General features: G+C 45.5%; 1 protein-coding gene across 2 annotated transcripts in view; it reads right to left on the bottom strand.

Annotated features, from left to right (window-relative positions):
* Positions 1-15,965, bottom strand: part of ADGRL3 (adhesion G protein-coupled receptor L3) — a 1,148,457-nt gene that overhangs the window by 414,953 nt on the left and 717,539 nt on the right. For both annotated transcript variants that reach the window (XM_040417792.1, XM_040417793.1), the window contains exons 17-18: positions 15,454-15,520; positions 9,774-9,865 (exon numbers count right to left, since the gene is read on the bottom strand). In XM_040417792.1, the coding sequence (XP_040273726.1) occupies positions 9,774-9,865; positions 15,454-15,520 (159 nt within the window). The remainder of the gene's footprint in view (positions 1-9,773; positions 9,866-15,453; positions 15,521-15,965) is intronic.

Raw genomic sequence — 15,965 nt, 5'->3', positions numbered from 1 at the left:
TATTAGCTCTTTTACCAGGGGGGGCTCTTCTTCTTCCGCTATCCCGACGGGTCTTCTCCGCTATCCGGGGGGTCTTCTCAACTCTCCGGTGTTCTCCTTCTGTCTTCGCCGCTCTCCGTTGTTGACTCGGCGCACCCCGGTTCTTCGTCTCGCTAAATTTTTATTTAAAATCCGAGATCTCGCGAGACGAAGAACCGGGGTGCGCCGAGGCCGCCCCCTGTCTTCTTTATTAGCTCTTTTACCAGGGGGGGCTCTTCTTCTTCCGCTATCCCGACGGGTCTTCTCCGCTATCCGGGGGGTCTTCTCAACTCTCCGGGGTTCTCCTTCTGTCTTCGCCGCTCTCCGTTGTTGACTCGGCGCACCCCGGTTCTTCGTCTCGCTAAATTTTTATTTAAAATCCGAGATCTCGCGAGACGAAGAACCGGGGTGCGCCGAGTCAACAACGGAGAGCGGCGAAGACAGAAGGAGAACCCCGGAGAGTTGAGAAGACCCCCCGGATAGCGGAGAAGACCCGTCGGGATAGCGGAAGAAGAAGAGCCCCCCCTGGTAAAAGAGCTAATAAAGAAGACAGGGGGCGGCCTCCGGAGCAGAAAAATAAAATATTTTAATACACTGTGTGGTTTATTTGTGTTTTTACCACTTTTCTTGCAGGTGAATGGGTAGGGGTACGATGTACCCCATACTCATTCACTTAGGGTGGGGGGCCGGTATCTGGGGGCCCCCTTATTAAAGGGGGCTCCCAGATTCCGATAAGCCTCCCGCCCGCATACCCCGACAACCAACGGCCAGGGTTGTCGGGAAGGGGCCCTGTCCTCATCAACATGGGGACAGGGTGCTCTGAGGTGGGGGGGCCGCAGTGCGCCCCCTGCCCCAGAGCACCCAACCCCCCCATGTTGAGGGCATGCAGCCTGGTACGGCTCAGGAGGGGGGGGGGGGGGCGCTCGCTCGTCCCCACTCCCTTCCTGGCTGGCCGGGTAGCGTGCTTTGGATACGGGTCTGGTATGGATTGTAGGGGGACCCCCTACGCCGTTTTTTTCGGCGTAGGGGGGGCTCTCCTTACAACCCATAACAGACCTAAGGGCCCGGTATGCTCCTGAGGGGGGGACCCATGCCGGATTTTTATTTAAAATCCGGCGGGGACTTCCCCCTCAGGATTCATAACAAACGCCGCACACGTGTAGAATTGGCGGGAATCCAAGTCGGATCTCCCGTCGCTTCTATGACGGCTCTGTCTCCATCGCTGGCTCCCGCGATGGGGCTCGTAGGTGCTCAATCTCGCCGAGAAAGAGAGCGAGATTGACACAAAATCGGGTTCACCTACTGTAGGTGTTAACAAAAACCCAGACCGGCACCTGCGAACCAGTCCGGTGTTAAACATTACCTGACTGCTAATTAGTCCATCAGCACACACTGGGAGGAAAATACCTGCCTCCACATACAATTCCCTTTACTGTGTCACTATATATATATATATATATATATATATATATATATATATATATACACTGCTCAAAAAAATAAAGGGAACACAAAAATAACACATCCTAGATCTGAATTAATTAAATATTCTTCTGAAATACTTTGTTCTTTACATAGTTGAATGTGCTGACAACAAAATCACACAATTAAAAATGGAAATCTAATTTTTCAACCCATGGAGGTCTGGATTTGGAGTCACACTCAAAATTAAAGTGGAAAAACACACTACAGGCTGATCCAACTTTGATGTAATGTCCTTAAAACAAGTCAAAATGAGGCTCAGTAGTGTGTGTGGCCGCCACGTGCCTGTATGACCTCCCTACAACGCCTGTGCATGCTCCTGATGAGGTGGCGGACGGTCTCCTGAGGGATCTCCTCCCAGACCTGGACTAAAGCATCTGCCAACTCCTGGACAGTCTGTGGTGCAACGTGACGTTGGTGGATAGAGCGAGACATGATGTCCCAGATGCGCTCAATTGGATTCAGGTCTGGGGAATGGGCGGGCCAGTCCATAGCATCAATGCCTTCATCTTGCAGGAACTGCTGACACACTCCAGCCACATGAGGTCTGGCATTGTCTTGCATTAGGAGGAACCCAGGGCCAACCGCACCAGCATATGGTCCCACAAGGGGTCTGAGGATCTCATCTCGGTACCTATTGGCAGTCAGGCTACCTCTGGCGAGCACATGGAGGGCTGTGCGGCCCTCCAAAGAAATGCCACCCCACACCATTACTGAACCAATGCCAAATCGGTCATGCTGGAGGATGTTGCAGAACATTTTCCACCGCGTCTCAAGACTCTGTCACGTCTGTCACATGTGCTCAGTGTGAACCTGCTTTCATCTGTGAAGAGCACAGGGCGCCAGTGGCAAATTTGCCAATCTTGGTGTTCTCTGGCAAATGCCAAACGTCCTGCACGGTGTTGGGCTGTAAGCACAACCCCCACCTGTGGACTTCGGGCCCTCATATCACCCTCATGGAGTCTGTTTCGGACCGTTTGAGCAGACACATGCACATTTGTGGCCTGCTGGAGGTCATTTTGCAGGGCTCTGGCAGGGCTCCTCCTGTTCCTCCTTGCACAAAGGCAGAGGTAGCAGTCCTGCTGCTGGGTTGTTGCCCTCCTACGGCCTCCTCCACGTCTCCTGATGTACTGGCCTGTCTTCTGGTAGCGCCTCCATGCTCTGGACACTACGCTGACAGACACAGCAAACCTTCTTGCCACAGCTCGCATTGATGTGCCATCCTGGATAAGCTGCACTACCTGAGCCACTTGTGTGGGTTGTAGACTCCGTCTCATGCTACCATTAGAGTGAAAGCATCGCCAGCATTCAAAAGTGACCAAAACATCAGCCAGGAAGCATAGGAACTGAGAAGTGGCCTGTGGTCACCACCTGCAGAACCACTCTTTTATTGGGGGTGTCTTGCTAATTGCCTATAATTTCCACCTGTTGTCTCTCCCATTTGCACAACAGCATGTGAAATTTATTGTCACTCAGTGTTGCTTCCTAAGTGGACAGTTTGATTTCACAGAAGTGTGATTGACTTGGGGTTACATTGTGTTGTTTAAGTGTTCCCTTTATTTTTTTGAGCAGTGTATATATATTCATTTATATTAATAATGTAAATCACTTGTTGTGGTTGTGAATTAAGTGATGAAGATTGGGGTGATTCACAATAATAATACGTTTAGTCTACTCTCTGCCTGAGGAGGTGGTGATGGTGAGTTCACTAAAAGAGTTCAAGAGGGGCCTGGATGTGTTTCTGGACTGTAATAATATTACAGGTTATAGTTACTACAGTTGGGTTGTTGATCCAGGGAGTTATTCTGAGTGCCTGATTGGAGGAAAATGTACTTCTACCTTACAGGGGTCTTTTTGCCTTCCCTGTATCAACTTGCAGGGTAACAGTCTAAACTGGATGGACAGATGTCTTTTTTTCAGCCTTATAAACTGTTACTATGTTACATATTTACTAGAAGCAGGAGTGGGTCCAAGACACAGAAGAGATGCAAAAATTAAAATACATTTTATCTCTGTTTTGGACCCACTCCTGGTTTTGGCTTACAAATAGAGATTAGCGAAGTATTTCAAAATTAGATTTACAAAATAATTCACTTCGTGAGCTGGCACCATCTTGATTGAAGATCTAACGTAAAAATCTTGCGCAGCCTGTGATGACATCATCATGTCTGCCGGAATGGTGATGATACACATAACCGTGTACGGGATTTCGGCCAAGACCTTCAATCAAGATGGCGGCAGCCGGCCCATTTTCTTTTTTTTTTACCGCCATTCAGGGAAAATTGATTTGCTACCATAAAGCACGATTAAATTCAGCTTTGCATCGAATAACGTTTTCCCTGCACGCTATTTACAAATACTTATGCAAAATACTGACCGTTTCATAGAGGCCATTAAAGTCCTGCGTGCAGGACTTTTTTTTTCTGTGTAAGCCAAAAGCAGGACTGGGTTCAAATCACAAAAGAGATAGGTTAAAACATTGGAGGCCTGGGCCCCTGATGTTTTGTCCCAGGCTCCGAATGTCCTGCCTGCTATATACAACTCTATTGCCATCATCAGGATGGCAATAAAATTGAATCTAATGCACTGGAAGAGCTGAAGAACCTGTGATGACATCACAGGTCATGTGACCAGTAAAACAGGCAGTGGTTGAAAAGGACCTGCGATGATGTCACCATCATGTGACCAGTGCAGGAGAGGACGGTGCTCCTCCCCGTTGAATTCCTGAGACAGTACAGCACCAAGGCCTACTTCGGAGGCATCCGTCTGTACTATGAATTCTCGCTTGAAGTCGGTCGTGACCAAAACCGGGGATCCACACATGGCTGACTTCAAAGCAGAGAAAGCCTCTTCCGCTCCGGTCATTCCAGTGAACCATCACTGACTTGCGTCCCTTCAATAATCCTGTCAATGGCGCGGCGGCTACAGTAGAAAAGTGGGGAATAAATCTCATGTAATAGCCTATCATTCCTAGTAATGACTTTACTTGTTTAGTGGTGACAGGTCGGGCCCAATTTCTTATCGCCTCTATTTTGTTTACTTGGGGTTTGATCACTCCGCGCCCAATGACATACCCCAGGTATCTTGTTTCCTCTAACCGTATTGTGCATTTTTTGGGGTTAGCAGTTAGTCCAGGTTTCGAAGGAAGTCTACTACAGCCTGCACTTTGGGCAGGTGACTTTCCCAGTCGGTACTGTGGATGACAATATCGTCCAGGTAAGCCGAAGCGTACTGACGATGTGGTCGCAACAAAATGTCTATTAGCCTTTGGAAAGTGGCGGGGGCGCCATGCAGACCAAAGGGTAACACCTTATACTGGTATAGCCCCTCCGGTGTGATAAAGGCCATTTTCTCTTTGGCAGCCTCCATAAGGGTACCTGCCAGTACCCTTTGGTGAGATCCAAAACAGAAAAATACCGGGCTTGGCCTAACCTCTCAATCAGCTCGTCTACCCGGGGCATGGGATACACATCGAACTTCGCCCCGGAGACGTTGAGGTCTGCCAACTCAGGTCCCGGTGACAATTCCCTCACGTCTCCCACCATTACCCTACGCAGGGTTGTCTCCCCCTCTTCCACTGAGATGGCGGTCACCCCTACTGCTGGCCCTTTGGCCTCAGGTTCCCAGGGTTCTGGCTGTCCTCCTGAACAAAGCCAAGCTCCTGGGCTCACCCCTGACTCAGTATACCCCAAATTTCTGGCCAGTATACTCAGCGGATCGCACTAGGGTAGCCCTTACTAGGGTCACCAAGCTCCCTTGGTCCAGCAGCGCCTCAACTTGAGTGTCTCCCACTGCCACCTGGCACAAGTGGTCTAGAGCCTCCGGGGTACCTGTGGCACACAGTTTAATAGCATACAGTGACTGACGGTAACCACAATTAGTGTCTATGGGCTCAACCCGATGGTGACACTCAGCCCTTATATGGCCATCAGATTGCCTGGGTCAGGCCCATAGTGGGAACCTCCCAGGTGGGTTTCACCGGCTCATACCATTGGGCCAGGGGTGGAGAGTTCTGGGGTTTACCTGCCCCCCTCTCGAAAGAACGCCCCTTAAGATTAGTAGTGGCCTCATAGAGTTCCACCAGGTCCACCATTTCCAGGAGACACCTGGCCGATCCACAGCTGGAGAGGGGGTGGCAGCGCCCTCCAGAATATGTCAGCCAATAGTCTTTCCAGGATAGCTGTGGGACTCAGCACATCAGGCTGTAGCCACTTTTAAAAAAGGTGGAGTAAGTCATAATACTGGGGTCTCTCGGCCTCAGTCGGCTTAAACTCCCACTGACGTACCTGCTGGGCCCGGACCAACACATTTACCCCCAGTCTTGCCAAAATCTCACCCTTTACCTTCAGGTAGTCGGCCGCTTGATCGTTCGGGAAGTCGAAATATACGCGCTGGGACTCTGATGCCAGGAAAGGAATGATGACCTCAGCCCACTGGTCTTGGGAAAGCTTTTCCCTGGTGGCCACTTTCTCGTACATCGCCAGGTAGGTTTCAATGTCGTCTGCAGGTGTCATCTTAGGGATCGCTGCATGGACTGCTTTCCGGGCATCGTGGACACTTGGGATTGCTCCTGCTGTCTGCAAAGCCATCACGTGTTGCAGCAGTAACTCTTGCTGCTGCTTATTAGCCTCCCGTTGGTGCAGGTTGGTCTCTCGCTGCTGTAGATTAGCTTCCATGAGGGCCTTCACAACAGCCTCCGCTGGTTTGATGTACGACATACAACTGTGCCCAAAAATGCAAACCAAAAAATATATCGGCGTTCACGCCAGCCTCACTGCACTAGCCCGCATCCTCCACCAAATGTGGGGATTCGCTCTGGTAGTTAGGATTAGCGGGTGCAGCACAGAGGCAAAGTACAAGTTCTTGGTTCAAAACATCAGTAATTATTCAGCAAAACAAAAACGCAAGTTGCTTGATAATCGTTCACACACATGAGAAGTTCATATACAAAACAGTCACCCTTTCTCCTGGGTGTTACTTCACACCCTGTTGGAAGTTCTGCCTTGTCAAGTCCACAGTTATGCGTTATGCGGCCTGTTCGCCCTCACAGGGTTCTGAGCCCTCCAGCCCGGCTCAAGCTGCAGATTCCAACACAGCCCTCAGATCACAGCACACATACCTCCTGAGCTCCACTGTCAGACGGAGGTAATCCTCTCCACCTGGCAGTGCTGGATGGTTTTTATGCCTGGCAAAACCCGGCCTGGAACATGGGGAGTAGTCACCCACCCTGCACTTTGACTACTCCCAGTAAGAGCCGTCCCGGATCAGCTATTATAGCCATACTAAGTATCAAGGTGTCAAACAGCAACTGCTGCTGACACATAAAAACCGGCTCTTACTCTACCAAGGCCAGGAACCTCGGTGACACGTACCTATCATCCACGATGATTCCTTGTACCTTCTTACACTTTATTTTATTGCTGTGAGGAAGGTTTTCCCACCTAAATGATGTGTACCATCTCTGCCAAACGTTGCATGGTAACAGTTTTGGGATTATCTTTGGTTGCCATCCTTTCGACAAATTCTGCCAAGGATGATAATCTGTTTTATTGGTTTGATGAATGGCCAATCTTTTGCTGGGGATTGTGGTCAATGTTTCCTTGTCCAAGTAACAGGTTGGTCATTGGTTAGGGGTTTTGGGGAGTGGGTGAAGTTTTGGGGATATACAGTGGGTCAACTCTGCTGGATTTGACTTAACTCTCCTGTGGTCATCTGGATGTCTTCAACGCTCCCCCTCCCACACCTTTAATTTTGCTTGTCTTTTAGTTTTCTTGGTGTAATATGTTTTGGTCACAACCTTTTTATCTTAACCTGAAGTATTTGCCTTATTCTTTGATGTGTTGTGGAGTTGAGCTCCAGCTTATGGCTGTGATCAGGTTTTATACAATTTTTATTTATTATTTACAGTATCAGTATTCATGGTTATTAAGTCTTGAGTTATTGGTTTCAGTATTCATGGTTATAAAGTTTTAAGTTTTAAAGGCCGTGGCCAATTTTAGCCATTTATTATTGTTATGTGTTTCATTTTAAGGTTGATGTTAGGAAATGTGTAACCTATAATCCCATATTTTTTTATTGTTTCAGATTTAGGCTTGGAATATGGAAATCATTCGTTTTATAAAGGGATTTATGTCTACAGTGCAAAAAATTATTTCTGTTCTTTCAGTAGTTTCTGATTTGACAGAACAGAGCCATTTACAATTTTAGGCTACATGCACACGAATGTTGTTTGTTTCCGTGTCCATTCAGTTTTTTTTGCGGATAGGATGCGGACTTATTCATTTGAATGGGTTCGCAAAAAATGTGTGCTGTCCGCATCAATATGTCCGTTCCGTAGCCCCGCTAAAAAAATAGAACATGTCCTATTCTTGTCCGTTTTAGGCATTGTTACAATAAATCCGCCAAAAAACAAACGATGGCATACGGATGTCATAAATTTTTTTTTGCAGATCCGCAATTTGCGGAACGCAAAACACATACGGTCGTGTGTATGGGGCCTTAATGTGTACATTTTATATTTCTTCTCAGCCCAATTATAATTCACTGTTTGTATTATTTACAGAGCATATTAACCCCTTAAGTAACGGGCCCATTTTTTGTTTTGCATTTTCATTTTTTCCTTTCCATGTTCCAATAGCCATAACTATAAATTTTCCGTAAATATTACCATATGAGGGCTTATTTTTTGCAGGATAAGGCTACTTTCACACCTGCGTTCAGGTGTCCGCTCGCGAGCTCCGTTTGAAGGGGCTCACGAGCGGCCCTGAACGCAGCCGTCCGGCCCTAATGCATTCTCAGTGGAAGCGGATCCACTGAGAATGCATCCGCCTGCCAGCGTTCAGCCTCCGCTCCGCTCAGTGAGCGGACACCTGAATGCTGCTTGCAGCGTTCGGGTGTCCGCCTGGCCGTGCGGAGACGAGCGGATCCGTCCAGACTTATAATGGAAGTCAATGGGGACGGATCCGCTTGAAGATGACACTATATGGCTCAATCTTCAAGCGGATCCGTCCCCCATTGACTTTCAATGTAAAGTCTGGACGGATCCGCTCAGGCTACTTTCACACTTAGAAATTTTTCTAAGTTATAATGCAGACGGATCCGTTCTGAACGGATGCAAACGTCTGCATTATAGGAGCGGATCCGTCTGATGAAACATCAGACGGACCCGCTCCGAACGCTAGTGTGAAAGTAGCCTAAGTTGTACTTTTTAAAGGCACTATTTAATTTACCATATCTTTTATTGGAAAACGGGAAAAAATTCTTTGTGGTACCCAATATGTTTATTTTTTTATTGTTTAGATATTTTTATATGTAAAATTGGGAAAGGTGGGTGATGTAAACATTTAAGATTTTTTTAATTTACTTTTACACTGGTAACTTTTAACCCCCTTTAGGGGGCCAGAACCTAGGATATTTTGATCCCTTGTCCTATTCACCCTAATAGATATCTATTAGGGTGAATAGGATTTTGATGTGCTCCGTGCTGAGCTGTGCCTCATGCACAGCAGGGAGATTACCATGGCAGTCATGGGAAGCTTCAGAAGCGTCTAGGCTGCCATGGTTACCAATTGGAGCCCCGCAATTTCAATGTGGGGGCTCTGATCTGAAGGCTGAGGGAGCCGCATCCCTCGTCTTACCTCTCAGATGCTGTTATTGGTGTTCATCTCAGCATCTGAGGGGTTAAGTGACGGTGTTCAGGGGATCGCCGTTCACTTTCATTGTAGCCGGGTATCAGCTCTATAATACAGTCAGCAACCGCCGCGTATGGAGCGGACTCACTGCAGCAGCCTGCTCCATACATTCCCTCAACCACCTGATTTATAGCGATTCGTGACAAATTAATTCAGAACAAATTGAATTTCTTGGCAAACTTCGCTCATCTCCAGTGAACATCATCTGTTGAACTCTAGCAAAGAATCATCTTTTCACCTATTGTTTGTGTATAATTACAAGGATTTAGCCTGGAAATAAACATCATCTGGATTATTCAATACATATCTTTCAGTGAAGCTGAAGTTGTCTGATAGGGTTGTATCAATGGGGTTGTTTCTTCAGCATGTGCATGGATTTATGCAAACCCAAAGCATGCAGAAGAACGTTGCATAAATATCTGCACCAAATCTGTTGTGTGCAAATAAACTCTTTATAGATGCAACCATATGGTCCTGCTTAGCTTAGCAATGGGAGGAAATAAAACCAATCATGACAAAATAAATAAATAAAAAATACAACCAAAAAGTATGTAAATAATTTCTGTTTAAGGTTCAGCTTACCTGATATTGTCAAGGCAACCAGTGTCTGGTTTCATTATGGCAGCATGATGAAACATTTTAAATAGGGCAATTCCAAGAAAAATTACATTAAGCTAAAAATCAAAGAAACATGCATAAAGTTAATACAAAATCTTCAAAAATAGGATATAGAAAACATTACGTTAACACAGTGAGAATACTACTGTAAAGTAAGGCTAGGTCCACAAAAGAGTCCACCACAGTATATGTGCCAAGGACACACATGCTTATTTTTTCCTCTCTGTTCCTTCATGCGTGCATGAGATTCCTAGTGTGGTAATCTGGCAATGTGTCTGGCACCTAAAATCATATTTCTGTGCAGATTAGCCTGTGTAAACAGGGATTTGCCACCCAGAAACAATAGAGGTAGGTTTATCAAAACTGCCTTAGCATAGCAAGCATTCAGATCCCACCTTCCATTTTTCATAGCTTGTTTAAAAAATGAATGGTGGAATCTGATTGGTTGTTTTAGGCAACTAAGCCAGTTTTCCATTGCACCAGCTCGATAAATATCTCCCAATGAATTTCTAGAGGGAAAAGCAATCACTGTAGTGATTGCTTGTCCCGATACAGCAGAGGCGATTGCTGCATATAAATAGAGCCCTCAGCTCTATCGACAATCAAGCAATTATTAGGAATCTTTGGTTCATTCCCAATAATTTCTTGAAACATTGGACCATAAAAGGGACCTTTAGGCTGCTAGATCTAGACTTTTGTTCTAACACTACAAACAAAAAATATTGCTGTGAAATCATTTTGAAATCGGTGTCCATAGGGAATGAACTGAGTAGCTTGAAAATTGCTTCCAAATTTCTACAGTCACGTGAATATGCCTGGACAGATTTAATCGCTAGAGATGAAATGATTGCAGATGAGTATTCTTTTTTTACTCACTTATATAGCGCTGACATCAGTCAGTGCTGCTTCTTAGTGCAGGTTTAGTTTTTTGTTTTTATCACTACATGTGGGAATCTCAGAGCAATTTCAAGCTACTTCTCTTGCACAAAAAATCACAGTGAAATAACTGCTTAATATATAGCGGTAAGGCCAATAACTCATCTGTCATGGTTGAACTGTTTGAAGGTTTTCTAAGAGATGCCATCCTGAAGTTTCTCATATAATGCCTTAACATCAGTGTTTTTGTCAGTGATTTCCATCAGTGATTGTGAGCCAAAACCAGGATTGGTGCCTCCACAGACATAAGGTGTAAGGGAAAGATCTGTACCTGTTCTCTGTTTAGAAAAACTACAAGAAAATTTAGACTAGAACCTTCAAAAATCACAGGTGCATATCCATGAAGCAAACATAATTATAAAAAAGAAAATGGCTGCACACCATTATACATACAAACAATAGAGCTAAGAAATGGGGGTCATTCTAAATAAAAGTGGTACAATACCGACTATAAATGAGTCAATGGAAGCTCTTAGCGCACATATTTAATCAAACGTGTGTTCTCTGTCTAGAGCCGCACCTGGTTTTTCAGAATCACTGATGGAAATCACTGACCAAACACTGATGTGTGAATAAGGCATAACGCCATATCAGCATGGCTTCATGAGGGATTGATCAAAGTAATTTAATCAGTTTCTATAAGGAGTTTAGTTCTAGATGTGACAGCGGCGAATCAATGGATGTTGTATATCATGTATTCTCCAAAGCATTTGACACTGTACCACATAAAAGGTTAGTATATAAAATGAGAATGCTCGGACTGGGAGAAAACATCTGTATGTGGGTAAGTAACTGGCTGAGTGATAGAAAACAGAGGGTGGTTATTAATGGTACACACTCAGATTGGGTCACTGTCACTAGTGGAGTACCTCAGGGGTCAGTATTGGGCCCTATTCTACAATATATTTATTAATGATCTCGTAGAAGGCTTGCATAGTAAAGTATCATTTTTTGCAGATGACACTAATTTGTGTAAAGTAATTAACACGGAAGAGGACAGTTTACTACTACAGAGGGATCTGGATAGAGATTGGAGGTTTGGGCAGATAAGTGGCAATTCCACTACATTTGGAATTTTTTTTTCCAGCTTCCCACTAAATCCTACGCAACTTGTCCTGCAAAAAAAAAGCTCCCACACAGCTATATGAACCGAAAAATTAAAAAAAGTTTTAGGGCTGGAAAGGCAAAGTGTAAAAAACAAAAACGAAAAATTGACCAGTCGTGAGGGGGTTAAATTCAGAAATATTATTTGGTTTTAATAATCTGAGAATTGCTATATAATTAATATATGGCATGTGAAAAAAAGGTATTATTTCATGTGAAATCTTTTATAATAACTTTGTACATTTTGGCTACTTTAGGAAAATTTCATTGTTGAAGGCATCGATGAGTGAACTGCTATTGAAAATTTGTCTAAAGAATTTGGACTAGTAAAGTAAAAACCTTGTAAAAAAACAAACATAACATAAATGTAACATTCTTTTTATTTTGTATGAGTAACTAAATAGATGCATAAAATGGCAGTATTAGGGCACATTTACATGACTGTAGTTTTTGCGGATCCGCAAATTGCGCATCCGCAGAACACGGTTCCTGGCCGTGTTCTTTCCGCATTTTGCCTACCACACATGGCTGGCACTATGATAGAAATGCCTATTGTTGTCCGCAATCTTTTTTGCAGGGCTGCGGAACGGAACTACGGATGCAAACAGCACACAGTGTGCTGTCCGCATCTTTTGTGGCCCCATTGAAATGAATGGATCCGCACCAGTTCAACAAAATTGCAGAACGGATACAGACTCATTCATACGGCCGTCTGAATGAGCCCTTAGAATGAGATAGCAGGAGTAGCATAAAAAGCTGTGGATTGGGCTGGCTGCTAATGTTTTATATGAGAGCATTGGAAGTTCATAAAACAGCGATTTCAGCACAATACTGCACACCGTCCAGTTAAAACGTCACTTTTATTGTATCCATAATTAAAACACCCAGATACAGAGCAAGCATAGTCAGGTTTATGCATTTCGACTAGATGCCTTAAGGCCTCTTTAGACTTCCCATTCTCATAGTTTGGGCAGATTGTCACTAATGAGTGTTCATACAAACGCTCGTTCATCAGGTAATAGGATTGTTGGTGCAGTCACCTAAATCATTGATTGAAAACAGTGATTCTGTATGGGAACAAGAAAATTGTATTAACGGTTACCACAGGAACGCTTCCTTCCTGACAACTGCCTGCTCCATTGAAGCGTAAAAGGGTCTTTAATCATAAACTTTAACCATGATGGTAATCAGGTTATGATAATGCATAAACCTAACTATGCTTGCTCTGTATATGGATGGATTAAATAAAAGTGATGTTTTACCTGGACCTTGTACGGTACCATGCTATAATCGCCGTTGTACCGATTGAACCTACTCCCACTCCTGTAGCTCCGTACATGCTGATCCTGGTCTTGGGATGGTGAGCTACTTTTACTCTATTACTAGAGCATTGGAAAAAGAATAAAACAAGATTCATTTTTACTTCCTCTTGTTAGCAAATGCACAATATTTGATTATTCATCTGCTCATAGCAGAGAACTACACCAATTCTCACAGCTGTTCTTCTAGCAGTGCTTTTATGTCAAATTCCCCAAATGAATACCTGACACAGCCGCAATTATGGATGTCCTGTTCTGTCCATCTTAGGCCTCATGCACACGACCGTATTTTTTTGCGGTCCACAAAACGGGGTTCCGTTTTTTCCGTGATCCGTGACCGTTTTTTCGTCCGTGGATCTTCCTTGATTTTTGGAGGATCCACGGACACGCCTGGCCGTGCGGAGCCAAACGGATCCGTCCTGAATTACAATGCAAGTCAATGGGGGACGGATCCGTTTGACGTTGACACAATATGGTGCAATTTCAAACGGATCCCTCCCCCATTGACTTTCAATGTAAAGTCAGGAGTTAATATACCATCGGATCGGAGTTTTCTCCAATCCGATGGTATATTTTAACTTGAAGCGTCCCCATCACCATGGGAACGCTTCTATGTTAGAATATACCGTCGGATTTGAGTTACATCGTGAAACTCAAATCCGACAGTATATTCTAACACAGAGGCGTTCCCATGGTGATAGGGACGCTTCAGGTTAGAATATACTAAAAGAACTGTGTACATGACTGCCCCCTGCTGCGCAGCCCCCCCCCCCGTAGTTAACACATTGGTGGCCAGTGTGGCCGGCACCCCCCCTCCCTCCCCTGTAGTTAACTCGTTGGTGGCCAGTGGGCCCCCCCCTCCCTCCCCTGTAGTTAACTCGTTGGTGGCCAGTGGGCCCCCCCCTCCCTCCCCTGTAGTTAACTCGTTGGTGGCCAGTGGGCCTTCTCCCCTCCCTCCCCCTCCTAATTAAAATCTCCCCCCTATCATTGGTGGCAGCGGAGTGTACCGATCGGAGTCCCAGTTTAATCGCTGGGGCTCCGATCGGTAACCATGGCAACCAGGACGCTACTGCAGTCCCGATTGCCATGGTTACTTAGCAATTTGTAGAACCATTATACTTACCTGCGAGCTGCGATGGTCTGCGTCCGGTCGGGAGCTCCTCCTACTGGTAAGTGACATGACCTGTCACTTACCAGTAGGAGGAGCTCCCGGCCGGACCTGTCACTTACCAGTAGGAGGAGCTCCCGGCCAGATGCAGACATCGCAGCTCGCAGGTAAGTATAATGGTTCTACAAATTGCTAAGTAACCATGGCAACCGGGACTGCAGTAGCGTCCTGGTTGCCATGGTTACCGATCGGAGCCCCAGCGATTAAACTGGGACTCCGATCGGTACACTCCGCTGCCACCAATGATAGGGGGAGATTTTAATTAGGAGGGGGAGGGAGGGGGGCCCCCTGGCCACCAATGAGTTAACTACAGGGGAGGGAGGGGGGGGGGCCCACTGGCCACCAACGAGTTAACTACAGGGAGGGAGGGGGGCCCCCTGGCCACCAATGAGTTAACTACAGGGGAGGGAGGGGGGCCCACTGGCCACCAATGAGTTAACTACAGGGGAGGGAGGAGGGCCCACTGGCCACCAATGAGTTAACTACAGGGGAGGGAGGGGGGGGCCGGCCGCACTGGCCACCAATGTGTTAACTACAGGGGGCAGTCATGTACACAGTTCTTTTAGTATATTCTAACCTGAAGCGTCCCCATCACCATGGGAACGCCTCTGTGTTAGAATATACTGTCGGTTCTGAGTTTTCACGAAGTGAAAACTCAGCTATGAAAAAGCTTTTATGCAGACGGATCTTCGGATCCGTCTGTATAAAAACTAACCTACGGACACGGATGCCAATCTTGTGTGCATCCGTGTTCTTTCACGGACCCATTGACTTGAATGGGTCCGTGAACCGTTGTCCGTCAAAAAAATAGGACAGGTCATATTTTTTTGACGGACAGGATACACGGATCACGGTCTCGGCTGCAAATCGGTGCATTTTCCAATTTTTCCACGGACCCATTGAAAGTCAATGGGTCCGCGAAAAAAAACGGAAAACGGCACAATGGCCACGGATGCACACAACGGTCGTGTGCATGAGGCCTTAATCTGCAACGTATTCATATGGAAATACACCCTTCAGCTGCTGCGCTTTCCTCACTTGAATTCAATAGATAGCTGCACTTATTATTATATAGGTCAAAAGTAATGAGTAAAAAATAAATAAATACAATAATTACCATGATTATCAGTGTGGCTGGTCCAATAAAGCTCCAAATAAAGTAAGTATCATGTCGAAGCCAACACCTATGGAAAAAAATAAAAAAAATTGTCTTTTTTTTGTCATTTTCTACACTGCATGCCAAACCAAACTGAAATATTCCTAACATCCTTTATATCACTGACAATACACAGAATGCATGTAGCTACTGTATCTACTACCCTCCTCTGAAAATACTGAAGGGCCCAATAAAGGCTCACACCGGAAATTGGGCCAGTACTTGAAAAAGACCATGTAGGGTCGAAACGTCGCACTTGGGAGTGCTGCGGTCTCTTTCTATAATTTTGAACAATGGGGGAACCACAGACTGGTACCCATCACCGCTGGCCCCACCACCATATTGGCTACATAACTTTTTCCGTAAGTGCTGCTACAATTTTTTTCTATTTTTATGGAGTTTCAGCTGCAGCATGCACTTTCCTTGATAAAACTTTAAAATCTATCCAATTATCTCCAATTCTCTCCCTGTAG

This window comes from Bufo bufo, chromosome 2 (assembly GCF_905171765.1).
Source record: "Bufo bufo chromosome 2, aBufBuf1.1, whole genome shotgun sequence".
Taxonomy (NCBI): Eukaryota; Metazoa; Chordata; class Amphibia; order Anura; family Bufonidae; genus Bufo; species Bufo bufo.
This window is presented reverse-complemented; position numbering and strand designations above follow the sequence as displayed.